The sequence below is a fragment of the Euprymna scolopes genome, chromosome 11 (genome assembly GCF_053919585.1).
Source record: "Euprymna scolopes isolate OS-2025 chromosome 11, ASM5391958v1, whole genome shotgun sequence".
NCBI lineage: Eukaryota > Metazoa > Mollusca > Cephalopoda > Sepiida > Sepiolidae > Euprymna > Euprymna scolopes.
In genome coordinates, this window is record NC_136492.1 from 79,688,036 (window position 1) to 79,713,247 (window position 25,212).

General features: G+C 34.5%; 2 protein-coding genes across 3 annotated transcripts in view; one reads left to right on the forward strand and one right to left on the reverse strand.

Moving 5' to 3' along the window:
- The window catches only part of LOC145287945 (palmitoyl-protein thioesterase 1-like), a 64,343-nt gene extending 54,267 nt beyond the window's left edge, over nt 1-10,076 (reverse strand). The window contains exon 1 of the mRNA XM_080135902.1: nt 9,926-10,076. Coding sequence (XP_079992028.1) covers nt 9,926-10,046 — 121 coding nt within the window. The 5' untranslated portion in view covers nt 10,047-10,076. The remainder of the gene's footprint in view (nt 1-9,925) is intronic.
- Nucleotides 10,077-10,246: 170 nt separating this feature from the next.
- The window catches only part of LOC145287946 (transmembrane protein 65-like), a 192,694-nt gene continuing 177,728 nt past the window's right edge, over nt 10,247-25,212 (forward strand). The window contains exon 1 of one of the 2 annotated variants that reach the window (XM_080135904.1): nt 10,247-10,677. In XM_080135904.1, the coding sequence (XP_079992030.1) occupies nt 10,413-10,677 (265 nt within the window). In that variant the 5' untranslated portion in view covers nt 10,247-10,412. The remainder of the gene's footprint in view (nt 10,678-25,212) is intronic. The other variant, XM_080135903.1, reaches the window with a different exon arrangement.

A 25,212-nucleotide genomic window follows, 5' to 3' on the forward strand; every position in this document is an offset into this window, starting at 1 on the left:
ACAGAGATCATTTCTCTGCTGTTTGTTGTTGTCGTTACTGCTGTCACAGGGGTTCTACAGAAGATTGTGGTTGTGAACTTTATCTGAAAGCAGGTAAAAATCAGTAAACAGGCAAAAGACTCAGGTTTTCCAAATATTTAATTTATTGTTTGTATATCTCGGCAAATTCCATAATTTTTTGTCAAAACTTTAAAATCTTTATGAAATTCTTAGATGCAAAAAGTTGTAAAAGGTCAGGGAAAATGGAAGGAGTGAGGAGGGAGAGCACTAAGCAAATATCAATCGGAAGAGTACAGAGAAAACTAGAATCTTGGAAGGCTCTTCTCCATTTAAATGCCAATGATTGTTGCTAACAAAAAATCAATGGTAAGTGGCTGTTGCAACAACACAAAACAATTTCCAATGGTTATTGAACGAGGTGGAGACCACTGGAAGTATGGGGAGACTTATTGTCACTCAGACTCCAGACAACACCAATTACCAATGATGGCTTGTTTGAGAACTTGTAGTAAGTAAATAATGAAATGTCACAGGGATTTCATGTAGACAATATACACATAATATAATCTCCCCCTCATAAAAATAGAAAATAAAAAAAAATGGCTTCTATTAGAAGGTAAACCATGGCCAACCAGAAGAATTCCCGACTCAAAGTATGCAGCAAGCAGTGTTCAGTCAGATTCAATTCCTGATATTAAACACTTCCTGTTTTGAGTCCCTTATGGTTTACCAAATTTTGTACTACTTTTTATTGCATAATTTATTTTTTCAATTGTTAAATGAAAGTATAAAATAGTCAACAAATCTCCCCCACCTCTGTTAAGAATGATTTTCTAAATAATCTGCAATTTTATTCATCATGTTGAAATGATAAGATCATTATTTAGAAAACTATTCTTAATATGTTCTTTGTTAAACACTTTGTATTTTAATCAAACAATTTAAAAAAAAAAAAAAAAGAAGAAATTAATAAATTTGTGTTCGGTAGAGTTTAGAATCGAAGTGGAATCAACCTATCGTGCAGTAGTTAAGTTTCCATATACACAAATGAACTGATGGCTGATCCCCAATCATGCTTAAGAAAAATACTGTTTTTTTTTCCATTCAAGTTTAATTCACCACTTCACATGATCACGTTAGCTTCTAACGTTCATTTCCATAAAACAAGTCAAACTCTTGTGTCTTCTTTTTCTGGTTTCAAGCAGCCGTAGCAGAGAGAACACATGTTTTTTTGATGTAAGATGGTTTGTGACATTTTTTTTATTCACTTTTCACCCCAAACAAGGGACAGTGCCACTTTGAAGTAGGGGGCTACTATCGGGGACATAACATAAGTTGCAGGGATATTATGAAGGGAGATAAGCAGCAAGATTTCTGTTCACAAGGGATCTCTACTGTGTAGGGGTGGGATTTAGCTGCTTATTGGATTTGTCGGGGGTATTTACTCAAGTGGGTAGAAGTGCTAGTAGTTCGTCAGAGCATTCACCATTAAAATACTTGTAGAACAGGCAAAGGGATGCAACATTTTGTTGATGGGACAGAGGCTGAAGCTTAGATGACAGTTCAGAACCTATAGAGGTACAGGATAATTTCAGGCATAAGCAGCTTTCTAGCATGGTAGAGAGAGATCTGATCCTATGATCACACATGAAACGTACAGGAAGTGGTGTTTTGTGCCATGTGCTTCTTTGCAGCAGTAAAGTTACTGGGTCTCCATTATCAGAAGAGGCATCACCTGCATTTATGTTTGGTCCCTGTTCACATGGTCTCTCTCCAATTGTTACAAATCTTTCACTCGTATTCTCTGAAGGGATATAAGAATAAACAATTGGGGGGGGGGGCTGATCCCACTATGGGTTGCAGATCTTTCATATGGCACGGCATTCTATCAGAGGTTGAAGGTGGGTCCATAGGCACACAAGGAAGAACTCTACATTGCATGGCCACTGCAGCAACAGACTCATCTACCTTTATCTCTTCTGACATCTGACATGAGAGCTTGAGCTCTAGCAAGAATCTGTTCCAGGGTTATGTATTCCATCCTTGAGGACCCACGCAATTGTTGTCTAACCGAACCGGGAAGTCCTGATATGAAAGCACAGCTGAGCCATTGGTCAGTAGAATTTTTTTGATTAAATGTGCCAGGTCAAACATTCATCCACAGTTTCCTTGAGAGGCAAACTTGTCAAATGCAACAAAAGAGTCTGGTGCAAAAATCAGGAGGAGGGCTTATTTCACCTACTTTAAATCCTCCCTCTCATCATGGGTTAATCATTGGTATACTGACAGAGCCTGGTCTATTAGCCTGAGTGGTAGAACATGTTCGACGTTGTTAATACCACACATTTCATGCACCAGCTCCACCTGTTCTAACCATTCGAACACTGTGTGATTGGGTAAAACGCCATAAAATTTGAGAATCAGCCTAATGTCAAATGCTTTGCCTGTCATCTGTGTTTGGTTATTCGGTAGCCGAGATAGTTTGTTCAGCAGGGTTTAGAATATTTGTTGAAGTGGAATCAATCGATCGGACAGTGGTCAAGTATCCACACACGCAAATGAACTGATGGATGGTCACCGATCAGACATAAGCAGAATACTGATTCTTTTTCCCCCTTTTAAAACTAAGCTTCTTTCCTTCGATAATTACAAGAAACCTTCTCAACCACCAATAGCTATGAAAGCATTTCGTTCAAACTCCTTGGCTTAATGTTCACAGGGAACATGGATTGGAACAGATACATTGAAAGCATTGCCGGGACTGCTGTGAGGAAAGTGGGCTTTCTTTACTGTGCTAGAAAGTTTCCATTGACAAAATGTTGCATCCCTCTGCCTGTTTTACAAGTATTTTAATGGTAAGTGCTCTGACGAACTACAAGCCCTTGTACCCCTACCTCGACTTAAATATCCCCGACAAACAACAAAATCTCGCCTCTACTCAGATGTCAGAAAGCCTTCTACTTTAATAGTCTCTTCCCTAAGACTGCTAAACTTTGAAATTCCCTTCTAGGTCTTTGTTTCCCTGACTGTACTGACATGTAGAAGTTCAAGTGTAATGTAAACAGACATCTTGCTGCTCAACTCCCAACATAGTATCCCTGCAAATTATGTCCCAGATAGTAGCCTCCTATATCAAAGTGGCACTGTGCCTTGTTTGAGGTGAAAATGCAATTAAATCTCACCACTTCACGTGGGTCTATCACATTCTTCTTCATAAAACAAATCACACCTCTTGTGGCGTCTTTTGGTTTCTAGGCACTGGTAGCAGAGAGAACACACTTTCTGTTTTTTCAAGGTATGATTATTTGTAGTGTAACAGAGCATGGATGCGCGTATGACAGCAGCAGCAGTGGCAGCAACAGCCAATATATGCAAATGACTGAGCCCTGTGTGAGGTGATGTCACAGCATGGAAGAAGGAAAGAAAAAGATTATAAAAAAGAGAAACATAGAAATAAACGCGTTACACATGTGGCCTGAGAGCAACAAGGAAAGACGCTTCCTAAACATGGTCGGACCAAAGACAGAATACCACGTGTTCGACACAGCAGAGTCTTGTTAAGCACATTGGAGCACAGGAAGACTTTTGAACAAGAGACAAGGTATTATTCTGGAAGTAACTGTAAATAAATGTCTGTTGTTTTAACTGAAAAAAAAAGTGAGTCGAATTCTTTTCTAGTCTTTGTTTCTGTGCGACTGTCTGCATACGTGTTGGTCCTGAGTGTTGACATGTTACGTTACTACTACAATTTGGGAAATTGAAACTCTCACTGAAAGTTATATTACAAGTGAAGTTTAATATCAGGAACTTAATCTGAACAGAGACCGTTTGCTACAGCATTTGAATCAGGGATTCTTCTAGTTTGCCATGAACAATTCCTTGACGTTTGTAGACCAAGATATGAATGATAAACGAAGTGCTTTCAATAAGTTTGCAGACATTTTTTGTACAGGCATTTAAGATTGTCGTAGACTCCTAAAAATTCAGTATGTTATTGCTTCACATCTTATGAGATGAATGACCAATTTTTATAATTTCAGGTTCAAATGAACAACTATAGTAGGAATTGGAATACACCCTACTAAAGCCTGATTGTCACAGATGGTGAATTTCAAAAATGCAGTTTGGATGTGAAGACACTTTAGAAGAACGATCTGCAATAAAATTGCGTTTTAAATTTGGAAAAAATGCCACAGAAACATATGACTACTTTTGAACCATCTTGCATGAATCAAGCATCAGCTTTTGAGTGGCATAAGAGATTCAAGATTGAGGGATGATGAGAGGTGTGGGAGGAGTAAGAAGTCAGAACACTAGAGTTGATTGGCCAAATAAAGAATTGCATGGATAAGAACTGCTGTGTATCTATAGAGACAATAAGTACAGTTTGCTGTCAGTGTGGCAACTCTACATGCAAGTATTCACAAGGAACTGAAGATGCAAAAGATTTGTGCAAAGCTTGTCCCAAGGGTGCAATCCACAACTCTATTCTTGTCACAGACTATTTGACCAAGATGAGCATCAAGACAGTTCCTCACCATCCTGAATATGCAGAAGATTTGTGCAAAGTTTGTCACAAGGGTGCTCAAAGAACTCCATCCTGGTCACAGACTATTTGTGAAAGATGGGCATAAAGACAGTTCCTCATCCTCCCTATAGTCTAAAACTTTGCTCCCTGTGAGTTTTGGTTATTCCCTAAGCCCAAGGAAAACCTTAGAAGTTGTCATTATGAGACAATTGAGGAGATGAAAGAGGCCATAATGAGGGTCATTGACACGCTCACACAAGAAATTCTTTGGAGTTTTTCAGAAGTTGCTGGAACAGTACAACAAGTGCAGTTGGAGGAGATTACTTCCAAGGGGACTAGAGTTTAATGTGTGTACTATTATTAAAAGTGCCCATACGAAAAAGTCTGGAAACTTACTGTAGACACCTTGAAAAACAAATAATTTGTCTGCGTTTAATGCAACAATTTACAAAAAATAAAGAAAATGTCTACGCGACTGAAAATAATAAGAAACAATTACGGAAATAAAGATAATAAAACAATTTTACTTTTTACGACGTGATCTGGTGTCATTTAACCCTTAAAAAAATGAATATCTACTTTTTTTTTTTTACCTAATACATTTAAATGGCCTTTATAAATAATATGCAAGAAGAAATTTTGAAAAAAAAAAAATTCAAATTTAACATTTTAGAGTGGGGGATCACTTTCCTATATAAATTTAACATAAAATGAGCACCTACTTCTTGGCCACCTAGTGTTCAACGAGACATGTCACCCCTAGCATGTTTTCAAGTTTCGTCATGGGGAGGGATGGGGAAAAACATGACAAATTTACATTTTTTTTCTTGCGGTGGGGATTACATTTGAAACAAAATAATGATATATTTAATTAAAATTTTAGTAGCGTGGGGGGATTAAATTTGGGTACTTGTACAGTTTAATCAAGGCATTAAAAATGAAAATATCGAAGAAACAGTATATTGTACGTATCTGTTTTGGACTGAAGTACTTCGAAAAAAAATTTCAGTTAATTTGATCAAGTAGCTTTTTTATTTATAGTGGAAAAACACGTTTTTATGACAGTGCGCTTGTGAGAAATTCTGCAGAAATAAGCAGGCTCCTCATTGGTTGTTTTTTTTTTTTTTTTTTTTTTACATGGGGGTCACCACTTATCAAGGCCCGGAGGCCACTCAGGGATAAGGGTTATTGTGTGTACAGTAATCAATGAGATAGTATTGTAGTAATCATTAGTATTGGAGATTTGATAGGGTGTCTTACTTAAGGGGGCAATTTGTCAGGAATTTGTTTATGTTGGATTTGAAGACATCCAAGTTGTAGTCAGGTGGGAAACAGGCGAATGGAAGAGAGTTCCACAATCGTGCACTTCTGAGAAAGAAGCTCTGCTCATAGAATCTACGTTTGGATTTAGGCACAGATAAAGAGTGGGGAAAATTGTTGACAGTAGTTTCAGCTAGACGGGTGTTTCTCGTGAAAGATTGGCGAGGGGGGACAAGAGATTGAAGCTCAGACGAGCACTTGCCATGGAAATAACGATAAAACAAAGACAGGCTTGCAACGTCTCTTCTGTGGGAGAGAGGTTGCAGAGAAGAGAAAAGGGCATCCCCCACTAAACCACGAAATCTATTTTGTACTCTGTCAAGGCAGGATAGGCTGTTTTTAGCAGCTCCTGCCCAGATGTGGCAGCAGTACTCCATCCTTGGACATACTTGGCTTTTATACAGATATAGAATTGCATCAGTAGTGAGATATCTTCTGGAGCGGTAGAAGGATCCCACCATTTTCCCAGCGTACCAGGCAATAGATTTGATGTACGTGTTCCATTTCAGATCAGGAGTAAAGGTCAAACCCAGAAGTCTGTCAAAACATGGAGCCTCCCCAAGACGAGAACCATCCATTTCAATTGATGCCAGATGGGGATCAGAGCGTTAATGATGTAAAGATAGAAGCTTGGTTTTGGATGCATTAAAAGTGACCAACCACCTCTTCCCCCATTGTACCATGCGCTCAAGATCAGAGGAGAGAACATTAGAGAGAACTTTGTCATTTACAGCCTTTGATGTGTTGCCATAGATGGTCGTATCATCAGTTTAGATGTCAACGAATGATTTAAGTATGTGTTTTGGGAGATCATTGATGTAAATCAGGAAGAGAGTTGGGCCCAGGATGAACCCCTGGGGGACTCCAGCATTAATACTGTGGGCCTCTGATTTCTGTCCATCAACCACTACTCTTATGAACCTATCAGAGAGAAATGATTTAATGATTCAGAAAACATTTCCAGTAATACCGTAGCTGGAAATCTTGTGAAGTAGGCCCTTATGTCATACCTTATCGAAGGCCTACGATATGTCAAGAGCAATTGCCCTGGAAAGGAAGCCTTTGTCAAGAGATTCACTAATCCTATGTGATATAACCGTTAGCACATCTGCTGTAGATCTTGCAGAGCAGAAACCATATTGCATGTCACTAAGAAGGTTGTTTCTGTTGAGGTGGTTGACTACTACTTTATTTAATATAGATTCCAACAACTTACTCATGACACACAGGAGACTTATTGGTCTGTACTGAGAGGGGGATGACTTTTCACCTGAATTCTTAAATACAGAGCATACTGATGAGGTTTTCCAGGGTGTTGGAAAGCACTTCTCCTTAAGGCAACGCTTAAACAGTTTTGTAAGTATTGGAGCAAGTTCTGGTTGGAGCTTTTTCAGCACTGTAACTGGAATGCCGTCAGGGCCAGTTGCTTTACTGGAATCAAGGTTCTTGATTAGCTTCGCCACCTCACGCACAGATATTTGTATGTTGTCTGTTATAGGAGGAAATATGGGGAGTTGATGGCCATTGTCGCATAGGGTAGAATTAGCTCCAAAATTCTTGGCAAATAGTCTGGCCTTGTCTGATACTGACGAGATGACTTCAGGTCCATTGATGATAGTTGGGATAGAACGCACACTTCTGTTCAAGATCCTGTTTGCTATTTGCCAGAACTGGTGGGAACCAAGCCGCTGCTCAGCTACTTTGGATTTAACAGACTGAGCATATAGCTCTCTTGCATCTTTTATTACTCTTTTACAGTGGTTGCTGGCAGTCCTGAAAGCAGCTTTAGTCTCAGTACATCTATTACATTGGTAGCTATGGAAAAAGTGATTTCTGAGCGCGATGGCAGCAGCACATTCAGGAGAGAACCATGGCTGGCTGTTAGGTTTTTGTTGGAATTTTTTGGATGGTATGAATCGGTCTATGCCTACAATTAACCATTCGGTCAGGTCTGATACTATAGAGGACACATCCTTTTTAAACATGGAATGCAGAAGTAGGTCAGATATGAATGTACGCAAGTTATCCCAGTCAGCCATAGAGTATCGATATACAGTACGGTGGAGAGGTACGTCTGAAGTCTTATTACATTTCATTTTTATCTTAACTGCTACAACAGAGTGGTCAGAGGATCCCAGAGGAGATAGAATGGAACATGAACACAGCTCAGGGCAAGTTGTGAGGAAAAGGTCTAGAAGGCTTGCATATTGACCGGTAGTATCGGGCACACGGATGGGTTCGTGAACAATCTGAGTGAGGTCATAGGCAATGGCAAAATCATGACAAAACCTCCCCTCGTAATCGGTCTTATTTGAGTGGGTCAGCCATTCCACATTATGGACATTGAAGTCACCGCAAATGTGAATGTTAGCCAAAGGATGAGCAGACAGGATGTGGTCAATTTTCTCAGATATGCTCTTAAAGATAGTAACCCCACTGTTGTGGGGACGATAGAGAGCAAATATAAATGTAGTGGTGTAAGCTAGTGCAACCCGGAAGCACATATAAGGTAGATTAGGGTATCCCTACCACATGGAAAGCCATCTTTGATGTAGGCACATATTCCATGTCGATCTTGAGGGTCAGATTTAGATGTTAAGTTAGAGTATCCTTTAATTATGAATTCGTCTAGAGAAGTGGTTGGCCCTATGCCAGTTTCACTTAGAAAGAATATGTCCAGTTTCGTCTCCTGTAATTGTGTTTCAACCTCTGGAAGGTTGGAACGTAGACCCCTGATGTTGGAGAAGGAGACCTGGTAGTAGGGGTCTACGTTGGAGGATGGCGTTCTAGGTTTATTCGTGTTTCTTTTTGGAGATTTGTCATGATTGTTGAGGTTTTGGGGTTTGTGGAGCAGGTCGGTAGACTTGGTTGGAGCAGGACAGAGAGGGAAAATCAGAGAGAAAATGACAAGAAAATTTTTATTTTTTTTTGTAGCACATGATAAGGTAAAGCCGTAACAATTACCCACTAGTATGGCATCGAGAGGCCCCACCAGAAGCTACTGCATGGTCCAGAATCCATTCACCAAATGGCAATACAGCAGCCCCAGTTGTTTCAAATGTAAACTCCCCTCCCCCACAAAAATGTGAATTTGTTATGTTTGCCCCCTCCCCCTCGCGAAACTTGAAAACATGCTAAGGGTTATATGTCTCGTTGAGCGCTGTGGCCGAGAAGTGGGCGCTCATTTTACGTTAAATTTATATAGGAAAGTGATCCCCCACTCTAAAATGTTAAATTTGAATTTTTTTTTTTTTTTTTTTCAAAATTTCTTCTTGCATATTACTTATAAAGGCCATTTAAATGTATTAGGAAAAAAAAAAAAATTAAAAAATAGATTTTCATTTTTTTTTTTTTTAGGAGTCACGGCGTAAAAATTTACCCAATTTACAAACAAACGACACGACAACATAAACAATACAATATGCAAATAAATCAGTGTTTTCTTTTTGTTTTTTTCAGGAATCAGAGTTTTATAAACAAGTATTCACAAGGAACTGATTTCCGTGGCGCACGGACGGCTATAACTGAATTTTGATGAGCTATAATTTGCAGTCACGAGGGCTGATCAAAGTACCACAAAATATTTATGAGGGGCGTAAAACCAAATAATTTGAAGGTAAAAAAATAAAATAAAATAAATTAATGAAAATAAAAAATGCTATAAATCAATTGATTATTATTTGATTATATCAATCAATATCAGTTTGAAAATAAATTTAGGGTATTTACTTTACACTTTTGTAAACTTTAAATATCTCCCAAACCGATTTTGTGTTTGCTTACAATTTTTTCAAATTATTACAAGTTGCAACAAATCGTATTCATACACTTAATTATATAAGAAATAAACATTTCTATAAAAAGTTATCGATTTAATAAAGAAAAACTAATATAATCTTCAACCCCCCCCTTTTTTAAGTTTGTTCAAAATAAATTAATCCCAAAATAACAAAAGAAATATTCGGCAAAAAATAAAAACCAAAAACATGAACTATAAATCACATAAAAAAATAATTGGGAATATTTGATTAAAATGCCGTATGATAGATTTATATTAATAAAATTAAAACTACATACCCATTCCATGCCACAAAATGACAGGAGTCAATTCACCCAAAACATTATTTACACAATAAAATAAAACTATACACAGAAAGTTAAACTTTGTTGACATGTTGATGAAATACGCCGACACCATTGTTTAATGTTTAACTACAAACTTTTAGTAATCAAAACGATAGTTTCGAACTATTGGTTATTTCACAATATCGACAGCAAACGATTAATTTTCATTAAAAAAATAAAGAAATTAATTTAGAAGGTTGTTGGTATTTATACATTGTCTCTAAGACGAAGACATAATTTTAATTTAGAGTCGTATCTACGGCCACGAATGTTGGTGTTAGCTCTGTAAGTATCGCTTTACCTGCTGAAATTTGTATTGTGTCGTCTGACGCTTCCAGTAGTCAACTTTTTTTCCTTCGATTTTGAAAACACGTTGCTTTTTCTAAAATACAAAAACAAAAGATAATATATCTCCATCTTTTTAACAGCATTTCGAAAAATGGCTGGAGTAAGGCCGTTGCTCGGGCGATTATCATGGCAGAATTTACCTTTTTCTTCACCTATCTTCAAGAATAATTACCATAACTCTTATACTGTTTTCGGCAGATTTGGGAAAGTTCGACCGCCGGTCGCTCAAAAACATTTGTTTCTCAAAGATGAAGATGCCAGAGATTTTATTTACACATTAAAAGCCAGCGAGAGGAGTATTTTACTTTCACAGCTGACCAAATTCGAAGAGGAAAGGTTGAAAACATTACAGACAGGTAAATATTCTTTCCTCAGCTCCACTTATCATTTGCAGTTATTTCAGGTTTCTTCAGAAAAAATAATTTTTTTTTGTTTTTAACGAAGAAGAAAAGAAAACAACCCTTTAATTTAACTAGGGGCGAAGTGTAGTATCTGTTTTGATGCTACACTTCATCTGTTCTGTCCTCGATCGATGAAGGAGAAATCCTTCTAGACAGAGGCAATTTAATGTTTTATCTCAATCCAGAGTGCCCCCCCCCCCACTTTTTTTTGTGTCCAGAGCTGGAATTTCCAAAATATTATAAACCAACTTTGTGTGTAATTGAAATTCTGCTCTCGTAAGGAGGCAGATGGGATCAACCGTTCATTACTAAACTTCAGATGCAGTATTTGCAGTACTTATTTATTTTGTCAAAATTTTGACAATTGATAATTCTCCATCAAAACAACATACCTATTGAATAATCTCTCTCCTAATAAAAATTATATGGACACTTCTCGTATGTCCGTGTTTCTCGCTTCCATGTGACTTGCACATTATTTTTTTATTTACTATTCAAATTAGACATGTAAGAGCGTATGAATGAAAAATCGGTAAATCTAATTAAAAATACTTACGAAATTAAATCACCATGACGTATTCCTATTTCTTCGTAAACAATTCAGTAAATTGTCAATGCACCGAATTGTCAATTCAGGCACTTTTTTTATTTTTATTTTTTAAATAAAAACGCATAAATTACTCTGATCAATTTTGAAACTTTAAAGTAATTTGCAAGTATTTAAACTGTCAAATAGAAAATAATTTCTAGCTATAAAATTCTTAGCAAATCAAAATTGAAAGTTTGGCAAGCTATTCCAATAATTTCATAAATAGATTATTATAAATAATAATAATAAAACATTAACATAAAAATTAATTATAGTTTTATAATTTAGTTCAATTAATAATTTAATAACCAAAGGATATGAAGAAGAAAAATGTGAAATAAAAAGAAAGTAAAAAGATTCCCGGGCAACGCCGAATAGTTACCAAATTATTTCAATCGATAAAATTATAGAGCTTTTATAGTGCATCTGCATCACTGCATGTGTATTTTACGGATTGTGCCATTTATTTTTAATGTTATATATGATGTTTAAGTTAAATTCCATTTTTTTTTTAGTCATTTGTCTATTATAAATTGTTAAGCCTCCCCCTCCTCGTGCTAAGAATGACTTTCTAAATAATAACGTTATTTCAGCACAGTTCGTAGACTGCCTAAGTGTCGATTTTTCTTTTATCCTTAAATATTGTAGAACATTACAATAACCTGAATGCTTTTCTTTATGCTTTTTAATCTACTCCGATTTGTGTTTCGGAATTTTTGAGATGGGGGTTGATAATTTGAATTATTTGATCGTCATATACTCGCAGCTTTCCAATCTCAAAATCGTTAGATCGAACTGACCCCTTTATTTAATCCACAAGGTAGATCGTTCTCATTCTATCAACCAGAAGGCTGTCCGAAACATGAATATAACTAAGATGAGGATAATAGTCCGAATAATACAAACTCCGATTTTTTTTTTTATTTGATACCCGGGTAGTTTACAGATTATGTTGAAATAATAACGTTTTTAATAAAAAAAAAACAACAAAAAAAAAAAACGAAATAAAAACAAAACAAAGAGACAACAACTTAACATGGAGAGGAGGAGTTTTGTTAACTATTCTGTACTTTCACATACCATTTAATAAACAAAAGGTATCGTAAGAATTGGACTTAACTCTAAAATCCTATCTAAAAAATTGCACAGTCCGTAAACTGCACAAGTAGCATTTATTTACCTAAAAATACAAGTTGTCACACTTTAAAGTAATTAAAATAAATTATAATTTTTATTTTCGTTTTTTTTTTTGTCCTGCCCCCACAACTTCAATAAAAAAATTAATTACACGCCGATTAGTTTAATGAAATTTTAATGAAATTGGCAAAATACTTTAAATAAAATCAAAATAAAATATTACATAGATGAAAAAAAAAAAAAAAATTCCCTAAAGACTGAGTGCAGAATTTTTTTTCTTTTACTTTTCGGAATTCATTAATTACCAAAATGTTCGATGGCACCATGACATAACAGCGTAGTGTCAAAAGTGTTTAGAAGATAAACCTTTTGTCTACAAGAAATAAAACCAAAATAGTTATTTTAATCATTAGAAATGAAATTGATGTTTTTGTTAACATTACATAAAACCTTTATTTTCTGTTGACAAATATTTAAAAATGAACTTTATTTTGTTCTCTCTTGTAAATCCTTAACCGCCAAACTTTGTCCTTCAGAAATTCCTGCAGAAGAGAAAAGTGAGTTTAAAAGTCATTTTGTCTTTCTTTGTATTTTCCTTTTTTCTTTTTTTTTTTTATCAAGTCTATCAAGCAGGAAAATACGACCCGACCTCAATGCCCATTTTTTAAATTTTGAAATCGAAATTATTTTTTTAAAAGAAACGAGTGCTTATATAAATCAGACCCATGGCTGTGAGGTAAGATGTTTACAACAGCCGAAAAGCGACAACACAAATTGAAACTTGGGCCCCTAAAACGAAAACAAAAACAAAAAAAACTACCCCCCTCCCCCCAAAAAAAGAATCATTAGTTTATATTGCACGCACACACGCGCACGTGCGTGTTTTAATCTTTATTTTTTTTTCTTCGGTCTCGCAAATGTTTTTTTTTAAATTTTTTATTTTTGTAAATCACATTACCGGACATCAGGAGTCTGGCCACGACATTCGTTGTGGTATGGTCGGTGGTCGGCACATACTATTTGGTGGTAGAAATTTGGGATCGTCCCTATCCATCCCAGGTTTTTACATTATACTCCCTTTCAAAAACAACAACAAAAAAAGTTATTGGCTGTCGAAAGGTAAACCTCAAAAGCTACAATAAACTACGTTGCCTTTTGGTCAAGATCAAAGTGTAGTATCTGTTCTTCAGATGCTGCACTTCCATTTCTTGTTCTCTTTCGGTGGAGGATCAGTCCTTCACAACTGAGACAATTTTTTATTTTTGTACCTTTTCTCCACGTTAAAAAACGACCCTGGTGTCTAACTCTGTCCCGTGGGGAGGCATAGTAAATAGGTACAATAAACTACGTTGAAACTGTCTAAATGCGACTGGACAGCAAAACACAAAGATAAAAAACAATAATATATATATATATATATATATATATATATATATATATATAATAAAACATTGTAAATAAATTCCTTGAGTCCCTGGAGGGGCATAGGCCATCCACAACTTTTGTAGATGCTTTTGTAGCGAGGAGGGCTCTTCCCAGAAGGTACATACAGCGTCTAGCCTACCCAAATAGTTACCCATCTGGTACTGGCCAGGCCCAACGTTGCTTAACTTCAATGATCTGGCGAGAACCGATGTATCAACGTGATTGTGCCGTACTGTAAATAAATTGGTTAGGTCAATTTTTACGACATGCCCCAGTATATTATAAGTACCCCAATCTCCCCATGTTAAGAACGGCTTTCGGAATAAACACCCCCTCAACCTCGAAAGCCGTCCTTAACATTTGGAGGTTGGGGAGGGTGTTTATTCCGAAAGCCGTTCTTAACATTGGGAGGTTGGGGTGTTTATAATACGCCTGGGCCCGTGGGGCACGTCGTAAAAATTGACCATTGGTTAAAAGAATAAATTTCGTTTCCGAAATCAGTTTGATTTTGTGTGGGCCACTTCGTCGTAAATCATTGGCGAGCCAATGTGGCCACCTCATCGTAAACCCGTGACATTCATGGGGCTAATCATATAAGAGGTAAAAAAAAAACAAAAAAACTTTACCAATGTAAAAGTGCCTCAAAACTTGTTCAATTAAAAAAGATTTGATTTGTTTTTAATATTTTTCGTCTGAATACAAACTTCTTTCAACATCAATGGAACCGCGTCTTTACATTTTTTTTGTTACTCTCTAGAATCAAAGAAATTCAATTCAGTAAAACAAAGCTTGAGCAATAACAGAACCACAATAACAGCTATAACGTTTTTGAATCTTTCAATAAATCATTTTTTCCCAATGCTTTACAGCAAACTAATCTTATCACAACTGCAATGCAATTTCCTTTCTCCGTGTGCCTAACATTAAACGGGATTTCCATGAAAAGCAAGCAATCAAATTTCATTCATTCATTTTTCTCATATTTCAACTGATTATCTATCAACCTCATCAATCCTAAGCCGTGAGTGTTTTAAACTTTGATAAGCATGGCGTAACGGATAAAGTACTAATTAGAAATTCAATTCTAGGTGACACTCTTCTCCAGGTTGAAGGTTCAATCCTCAGTGAAGGTGATACTAATATAATTGCAAATTGCTTAAGAATTCTACCCAATCATGGCTGATGAAATAAGAGAATGCTACACCCGTGGATTAAATAAAAAGTTCTGTTTGAAATTCGGTACAGGTTCCTTTTGTTCGGCAGAAATATTCCTGAATTTGACAAAATACACAGGTTAAAAGTTACATTGACTGAAATGTGAGAATAACACAAGATGAGAACAGTAGTCCGAGTAATACAAATATTTCAAGTATTGCTGATTATGATGATAAATCTTTTGAGAGTTAAGGTTACTTACATCCTGTTTTAAAATAATTCCAAATGAAATCAACCAGGAATTGGTTTTGATTGCTGACAATACCCACACAAGCTTCTACCAAATACTGAAACGGAGCAATTATCAAAGCAATAATCAGCAATAGAACACTTGCAGCCGCTTCGATTGAACGCACGATAGGAAAAAGGTAATCGGCAGAATCTAGTCAGCAATCTACGTATACCCTAAGTTTAGGGGATCTTCTTTTCTTGCCAAATAAAATAGGCCAGTACTATAGTTATACACACCTTTTTTTGCCTGCAATATAGATAAGGTTGTACTTTATTTGCCCAGCAGTTGTTTATTGTCTATTGACAATGAACAAGACCTGAAAAAGGTAAAGGCAAAACAGTTAGAATTACACAATAATCCTCTACAATGCTTATTATTCCTTGTATTGAATTTAGTAGTCAGGACTCAGGTGCTTGACTAGTTGAGTTACAAACGAATTAACTTAAAAAAATTCTAGAAAGCCAGTTATATGGTGTAGTAGCAGCTACCATGCGGGAAAACAAGGAAAAAGAGTGAAGGTTGTGCTGTGTGTTGCTCATCATGGATTGAACCCAGAGTGTCCCGCTTACAAGATAGAATCTTGTTATTTTTGTGTCATGATAAAAATTCACTTAAGTGTGTATTGTTTTTCTTTTTTTCATGTGCAAATTCTTATTGAGATAAAAACGAAGAGGGACGTTTCTCCGGGTCGGGGGGGGGGGTATTTATTTCCTCTCCAAGAGGTTAGACTTAGGTGTGGCTTACATGAAATTGTTTCCGTGGAACAAACTGAATTTGAACTTGGCACACCCAGGTTTTCAGTCCGTGTCATTATCCCCCTCCCCCAAGCCATTCCAGTCTTTAATAGAATAAAGTTTGTTATCGTTTGTGTTGGGTTATTGGGTTCGTGAGATTCTAATTTTGGAGAATTGTTAATTATAATTTGAGAGTCACTTTTATTTATTTATTTTTTTTTTATGCATGCAGATTTTCAACTTTTCACTGCAACAGCTGGGATGGTCCATTCTCCGGTCCATGACTGAAAAAATATATTTGGAAATTTCTTGTTTGAATTAAGCAGTTTTCACATAGAAACTATCGGAGTTCTTAATGCCGGTGATGGTTAGTTTGATTCTAAACCTGAAAGGAACAAATGGAATAATGTTTAAGATTATGTTGAGTGCTGTACATTCACTGACCAATCACACTTGAGAATACCAAAAAATGAGAGTTTAAGTATTCTTGCAATTTTTGTTGATCTAAGAATCACCTACCATCTGTGTACCCCATGTAAGGATGGAGGTGGACGAATGGATCAGTACGAATATCATTCCCATTAATAACATGTAGCATTTTATATACAATCACAAAATTGATCAGATAAATGAATCCTGTGAAATTCCAGTAAAATTTTGAGAATTACCTTATCAATCTTTGAGCGATTGTTTAGGAAAAAAGAAATTAAGAAAACATGCATTATTTAGGAAAGTGTAATTGTGTTTGGAACTGAGTGATCAATATGCCTACTAACATGTTGAAGATTAAATTAGGTTCCGGTTGATTGATAAACAAATCAATTAATTTAGAATGAAGGGCAAATGTTAAAGGTGGCGGCTAGAGCATAATGCAAGAGAGATTCTGTATAGGCATAAAAATGTTTTTGTTTTTTTTAATGTTTTTCTCGTATCTTTTTAATAAGAAATCATTTCGATTTAAAATTCACTTAGGGTCATGCATATAAACTTGAGAAAAGCATGCATGAAATGTGTCAACATTATTTAAATAAGCGAAATCACATGACATTAAGTCAAATTCAGTTGCTGTCTTGCTTTGATGTCGCTTATTTTAATCATGTTGACAAATTTCAAGCATTCTTTTCTCAAATTTACATGCGCAATACTAGATGGATTTTAAATCCAAATGGTTGTTCATAAAAAATATATAAGAAATTCAACCTAAAAAAAAAAAAAAATGTTTAATGTCTATACGGAATTTTTCTTGCATTCTGGTCTGGCCGCAACCTTTAATGTTTGTCAGAAGAGAAAAATGCTGAGAAGGAAGAAGACTACAATGAGCATGCAAGTTTTGTTAAACATATCTTGAGCTTTCTAACGACGATGACGTTCCAGCTGAAGTAGAAGTTAGTTTGTGAAGTTTGATTTTTTTTTTCCCCCCTGCATGTATGACCAGGTAATTGTGGTAGTATGGTTTGTGGTGACAAGTGCAACAACTGGTTTCATTTTTATTGTGTTCATCTGTGGAAACCACCCCACCCGGAAAGAAATTGATCTGTTAGACGACCACGCCTTTCTCTATCGATTTTGTTGTAAGAAAAGGACTATCCCTATAAATTGTGAAGTGATACCCCCCCCCCCCGGGGAGGGGAGAGTATTGAGTACATCTCTTTAAAATGTATGTACTTTTATGAGATATATTTTTTGTTTATGTCGAACTGGATGTCCCCACCTCCATAAGTCGATTGATTTTTATTCTGGAAATAGATACTTATCCGGTCGGTGCAAAAGTTTTTGCTGATTTAAAATTTCATCTTGAAAAAGAAAAACTGTTTCTTAAGATATTCATAAAAATAACGACCTTTCCTCTTTTATAATTTAATTCCGTTTGTCAACAAGCTTATAAAATTCTTTAGGTTTTGATGTGAAATGTAGATCTAACTGATTTTCATTCTTCTCTTGTGATTTTAACCTAAGGCCATCCAAATGGTTTTGTAATCTTCAAAATAAGGTAATAATCTGAGGGAGCTAGGTCAGGAGAATAAGCAGGATGGGACAAGATTTTCAAACCAAATTCTCTTAGAAGATCGTTGGTTTGTAGTGCTTTGTAAGGACACACATTATCACGATGGAAGATGACTCCCTTTCTGCTGACTGAAAAAGGTCGATTTTAGGTCAACATCAGTGAAAATATTTAAAAAAAAATATGATGCATTAATAATCTGAAAGAAAAGGTTATAAATCGGTCATAATAACAATATGCATAAAATAAATTACAAGGGTTTAAAATGTCCCTTCCGGTAAGAACTTCTGCATTGACCTGATACTAATCTGTCACCTGGTTAGCACTTTGAATAAAGGAAAAAAACACCTGATTTTCAAGTGATTCCATATAATTTAGATCACATGAAACATTTTATTCATCTCCATGTTCATAAAATAAAATCCATTTTTGTGTGTTTCTCGTGTCTTCATAACTTTGATAACTACTAATTTAGTTATTATTTTTTAACATTTTTTGCTATTGAGTGTGTATTGAAATCAAAGATGCAATAAAAGGAAAAAGAAAACATCCTCATTTATAAAATTAAATTCGCTAGGATATATTTGGTTTTATTTGTAAACAAGTCAGCCATTTTAATCTTATGTTAAAAGTTGGGTTATAGTCAACTAACGTACTTCCCAACTTCTGCTGTGTCTGCTACCGGAAGTGGTGACAAGGCAAATCAGTTCCATCACTTTTATTATTCTTCAGTATTTCTATTGTGAAGTGATGCATTGAAATAAAATATAAGAAAAGGACATTATTGAAAAGTAAACAATAAAAATTAATAAAATTATAAAAAGATAAAAATAACGCAATTAGTCTTTATTTGCACTTTTAATAACAAAATTAAAAAAGTAAGTTTTTCTATTTGAAATTTTATAAGAAATATACGTTCATGAAATTAAATCAAATCTCAATAATTCCTAATTAAAATTTTAAAACGTATTTTCAATATTTCTTTAAAAAACCGCAACTAGTTTCAATAAATCTTAATAAAAGTAAGACCAAAAAAACTTTTCAATAATTATTAAATAAAAAAAACGATCGGAAAAATCTATAAAAAAAAAAGGAGTACATGCACAGGGAAGATAAAGGCGTGAGAGAAAAAAAAATGAGGGAATTGATTTGCTTTGTCACCACTTCCGGTAGCAGACACACCGGAAGTTAGGAAGTACCTTAGCTGACTATTACAAAAAATTGAAAAGAAAGAATATATTATTTAGTGATCCTTCGAAATGTAAATGGAATTTAGCAGCATTTAAACTGTCAAAGAGAAAGTTAAGTCAAAGTTAACAAATCTAACGTATTAAAAAGATGGGAAGCTTTGGATGCTATTTACATTTAATCATTTAATCATTTTATAAAGATTAAAACATTAGCATAACAAAATTAGTTTTACAATTTGGTTGAATTAAGAATTTAATAACCAAACGATACGTTTTGAATGAATCAGATGGTTCTCTTGTTAGCATTCGTTTCTCCTATATCTTTCTAGTTAGAATTCTTTCTAGAAAGACATGAAGTACTTACAGAAGAGACCACATGAAGGTTGACAGCATTCTAAGTGAAAGTGTTTCAGTGGAATGAACCAGATTCGAACTTGGTATACCTAGGTTGTTAGTAGTGTTATTAACCACTTGGTCTCTGTCACCTCCTGATATCTTAATCAAAGTTAACTCAAAATTTTATTTAAAACAACGCACAAAATAGCATAGTTAAAATAAGCAGAATAAACATCTGTGCTTGTGCATTTTATAGTCCATGTTATTTTTTTAGATAGGATTTTCGAGTTAAATTCAGTTTTTCAGTACCTTTTGATTATTACATTGTTAGGTGAAACTATTTTTATTTTTTTAAATTTTCTTATCAGTTTGTTCAAGCTGGGATGGAGCACCCTACCGGGAACATCCATCTGCTAACTAAGTTATTGCAACCGAGAGATCTTTAAGATTCTGACTGTCCCTTTAATAAAATGTTTGAATCCTCTTGCACTTGGTTCCCCGGGTATATTTGCCAGGTAGTTTTTGAAATTTGTTTTCATGAGCCCAACTGCTCCTATAATAACTGGAATGATAGAGATCTTAAGATTCGTTTCTTTTCATGTCATAATGCCTTTCTAAATAAGAATATCATTTCAGCACTGCTCATAAACTACACAAGTACGGAAAAATCATAGTAAAATGACTCTCAAGTAACACTGGGTAGTACTAGTATTTTCGTGCTTTACTAACTTGGCCAAAACCAAACTCTAGAAATAGATATTTGAAGATATAAATAACTTGAAGCATAAAAACTTCTTACAAAATAACTGGATTCGGCATTAAATAACCCCAAAAGGGTTGATATCAGTGGTGGGATTCAAATTTTTTAAGAACAGGTTCTAAGTTACGTGAGTCACACGACACTTGTGGAGTTTGATAGTGGGCTAATTAATACAGGTTTGAATAGGGGTTTACGTAATTTTAAGCACCGGTTCGCATGAACCGGCTGAATCCCATCACTAGTTGATATGCCGTAAAACAACCAAACCAAACTACTCGACCATTATTAAATTATCTAAACCAATTTTTCAAGCTTTATTGAAATTATTGGTGCTTGTGAAGTTTACAGATTGTGCTGAGATAATGTTATTATTTAGAATACCATTCTTAACAGGGGGACGAGGAACTTTGTTAACCATTTTGTACAGTTTGAAAATTGAACTTGATTTGAAAATCCTGTCTAAAAATAAATAAAAATAGTATGGTCCATAAACTGCACGAGCACCAAATTATGATATTCATTTTTTTCTTTTATATATTCACATCATTGCATTTTACACACACATGTAAAAAGGTTAATTTAAGCATTTATTTTGTTGCCATTATATTCAACTGCCAAATTTAAAAAGCCTTTATCTAAAACATCTAAAAACGTTTGATGGGATATCCTGCTGACTAACTGATTAGCTGGTTTTTGTTTTTTTTTCTTTCTGCACCAAAGCCAACAAATTCTTGGCCATTGTTGAGATTGCTTGTTCTCTGTTAACTGGCGTATGTCTCTGGCCTGAACATTCAATCTTGCCAGGCTTTTTCTTCTCTCTTTGAGAAGGGGTTAATTTATTGCTAATCACCTGAGGCGCCCTACCGGAGAATACCAACAGGGCTACCCAGTAATTTTGCCAAAGTGCTCTTAAGCTGGCTTTTCCAATCCCACTTTCCAACTCTTGTGTCGCGTTACCCTGCCGTGGGAGGGAAATAACTGCAAGTCACAACAGAACTGCCATTGCAACTCTTTCATCTCGAAACAAGGACATAAGAGGCAGTTTATTCTTTTCCCTTTTATCTTTTGCTATTTTCTGATTTGGAGTTATTTTTTTTTTTTTTCTTTGAATCCTTTTTAGTTAAAAATGCTCTCTCCTCACTTTCGGTGACCTTGCAATAGCTGATTATCATCAGATATTAAATCTTTGAATAATACATAACAATTTCTAATGCCAGGAAAAAAAAAAAAAAAAAAAAAAAACAACTTCACTCACTGGTGATCAATATTTTTTCTATCATCAGGGATATGTAATTTTTTTTTTTTTTTTTTTTTTTCAATCCTTCTGTATATTTAACAGCTAAGAAATCAAAAATATAATATACAAATAACTTTTCGCAAAGGTATATAAAATTTAATTTTCTAAAAACATATAGTTTTAAAGTTTTGAAACTAAGTTTTGTTATTTCAAAATTTTACTTCCATTTCGACAAAAACGAGTCGGTGAAAAATTCGGTCATTTTTTATTTTTTTCTAAGTGGTTACTAATTTCAGGTTTAAAAATTTAGTGTACTATAAACCTTTTTTATTTCTTACTATCTTTTAAGCCTGAAATTAGCGACCCCCCCCTAAAAGATAGAAAAAGAAATTGATCACCATATTTGAAAAAAAAATCTATTCTAAGGATCAAAGAGAACCGGTAAAACCCATAGTTTAATCAAATTATCAAATCAAAATATGATGGGGTTTAGCCAGATGATTCCATCATTATGTCATTGTTTTCAAGGGAAAAATTTATATGAACAAATTGAATCACTATCTAAAAGATTTTTTTTTTTTCAGAATTCTAGTATCAACTTTTTTGTTTGTATTGCTTTTTTCTTATTTTGATTTTTCTTCCATATTTCTGTTGATTAATCACTCTTGATCACGTGTATAAAAAAATCATTCAAGAATAAAACGTCAAAAAAATCTAATTAACAGATGGGCTGCAGTTTTTTAAATTCATTGTAAACTGATTTCCCCATGGACAGCAGAACACACATGATGGAATTCTCGATCCTCGGTTTCGTAGAAGCCACAAAATATGAATTTGAAGTCAAGATTTTTTTTTTTTACTTAGGAGACACCACTTATCAAAGCCCGAAAGCCAGTCGAGGATAAGGGTTATTGAATGTAAGATGGTAGTAAAGAAATCGTTAATGATGTAAATTGGGTAGAATTTGATTATTTATGAGGACGGCTCTACAAGAACTTGTTTGCATTGAATTTGAAGGCTACCATGTTGTATTCAACCAGGAAGCAGACCGGCAGAACAGTGTTCCAGGTGGGCAGTTCTGGGAAAGAAGCTTTGTTCATTGAATATGTGTTTAGATTTAGGCACAGATAGAGAATGAGGAAAATCATATATAGTGGTTGTAGCTAGTCGAGTGTTTTTTTGTGAAAGTTTGGTAAGGGGGGAACCATAGATTGGAGCTCAGTCAAACACTTGCCATGAAAGTGCCAGCGATAGAACAGAGACTGGCTCGTGATATTTCTGCTGTGGGAAAGAGGTTGCAGAAAGAGAAAAGGGTATCATTTACTAAATTTTGAAGCCGGTTTTGAACTCTGTCAAGGCATGATAGGGCGTGCCGAGCAGCTCTTGCCCAGATGTGGCAACAGTATTCCATTTTAGGGCATACCTGGCTTTTATACAGACAGAGGATCGCATCGGCAATGAGATACCTATTAGAGCGATAGTGATCTTGCCAACAGATTTGATGTATGTATTCTGTTTTAGATCAGGAGTGAAGTTTGAATATGTAAATGGAGAAAATGGTTCGTTTTGTTGTCTCCAGGATGCATCTTTCATTCAACTACTTTTCATGGCACAATATCGTTAGAATTTAACAACGACAATTTAGAAATACAGCGGAAAGTCATTGTGATATCTTTAAAAATATTTGGATTTCATCTAGATTTAGATTCGAAGGTTGTCGATATGTGAGACGAGCTGTAAATCAAACAGCAGCTGCCATTACAAATGCATACACATGATCCCCTTCTGATTCTATTAGAAAGATTTCAGTCAGAATTTGCACACTCGCTATATGTCGCTGTATCAAGTTATGCTCAATAGAACCAAAAATTGATCAGTTAAAAATGCATTTCAATTTGTTCAACTTGAAAAAAAAAATGATTTGATCTTTTCTCCTAAGCTTAAATATCTGGTTCCTTCTCGTAAATTGCAAGCTACCATAATTGCATTTAAATCTGAAATATTTAAATTTTCAAATGCGACATTTTATTCATATTATGCCCAATTTTATTGTAAACTAGACTACCTGGGTCAGTATGTTATATTAGCTATGGAATTAATGTATGAGCATGACACTTGTAACGTAAAGAAAATAGTTTTTTGTGACATAACAGAAACATTTCTATGAAATTATATTAAAATGAAAACAGAATATAGATAGATTTCTATGAGTCGTTCTGTTTATAATTGTTTATTTTGAAAAAAAAAAAAAACCTTACAGCCATTGAATTACAAGTGGTTTATCATACTTATAGGTAAATGTGCACTGAACAGATACCATAGTACTAAAAGTTAAATTCAAATTTTGATATATCTTTTAATTTAAATGCGAAAAAAAAACCAAACAATTAGCATGCTGAAAACGTACACAGTAAAACAATACGTTTCATTGTCGCGTCGATTATTTATTTGTAATGCAAATTAAAAAAAACATTTTTGGGATTATTTATTTATGTTGGTAGTGTAGAAGAAAATGTATGAATGTTTTTTAAGAAAGGTGTATTAAAAAATGGAGAATAAATTTTAAAAAAATGAAGGCGGTGGCTAAATTGCTGTTATAAAATGCTCTTATGGTTGTCAACAGGTTAAAGTAGATTTATTTGTAAGAAAATTGCGTTAAAATAACTTAAACATAATATGGAAAGGAACGATGTAAAAAAAAATGCAGAAAGTGTTAACAATTGTTTATTTGGATCATTTAAACGCAAGAAAAAAAACAATTGGGAAGCTGAAAATGTACACAGTAAAACAATACGTTTTATTGTCGCATTGATTATTTGTTTATGTACACATGCGCAACTGGAAGTCATAAACTGGATGTTGGGTTACAACACCCATTACAAGGTCATTCGAGTTTTATAATTATATAAATTGAAGTTTATCGTATTAAATAATTTTTAAAATTTATCTGAAAACGGGAGGTAATTCGGTCTGTCATTTCAGCAAATGTTAAAATCTTGCTTTAAATGGATAGCTCATGCAAAATAAGATGAAATTGATTTTTACTTTAAATTACATTTCTATGTGATAATTTTTCCTAATTTTTGGTGAGAATATTTATTTTTGCACATCACACAAGTATATCTAAGAGTTTTCATTTGTAATGAAATTTTCATCTGTGTCTTTATCTGTATAGCACTAAATTTTTCCTTTGTTTTTTGCTTTTTTATTTTTAAATTTCTAAAAATTAAACTGAAGTTTTATTATAGCAAAAGCAAGAATGGATATTCTTAAAATGCATTGATTCAATCTGTGCAGTTAATGATGGAAATGCTCTTTCAAAGTTTAGACTGACTGGTGGACAGAGCCTTTTATAGAGATGCATGGACTCATCTGAAAAATAAACAAACAAATAAAAAAACAACAAGCAAACAAACACGCAATAATTCTTATAGAAATTTCCCAGTTTGTTATCAATTTGTCAAGTTTTTTTCTTTTTTTCATCTAAATGAATTGTTTCTTTAAAAATTTACTTATTTTTTACTGTAAATGTGAAATTTGGTTTTTGCTGTTCTCACAATATGGTATTTACACCTTTTGTTCTTCATTTTATTTACAAATGTTCTGTTAGCTTGACAGTTTCATAGAGGGTGT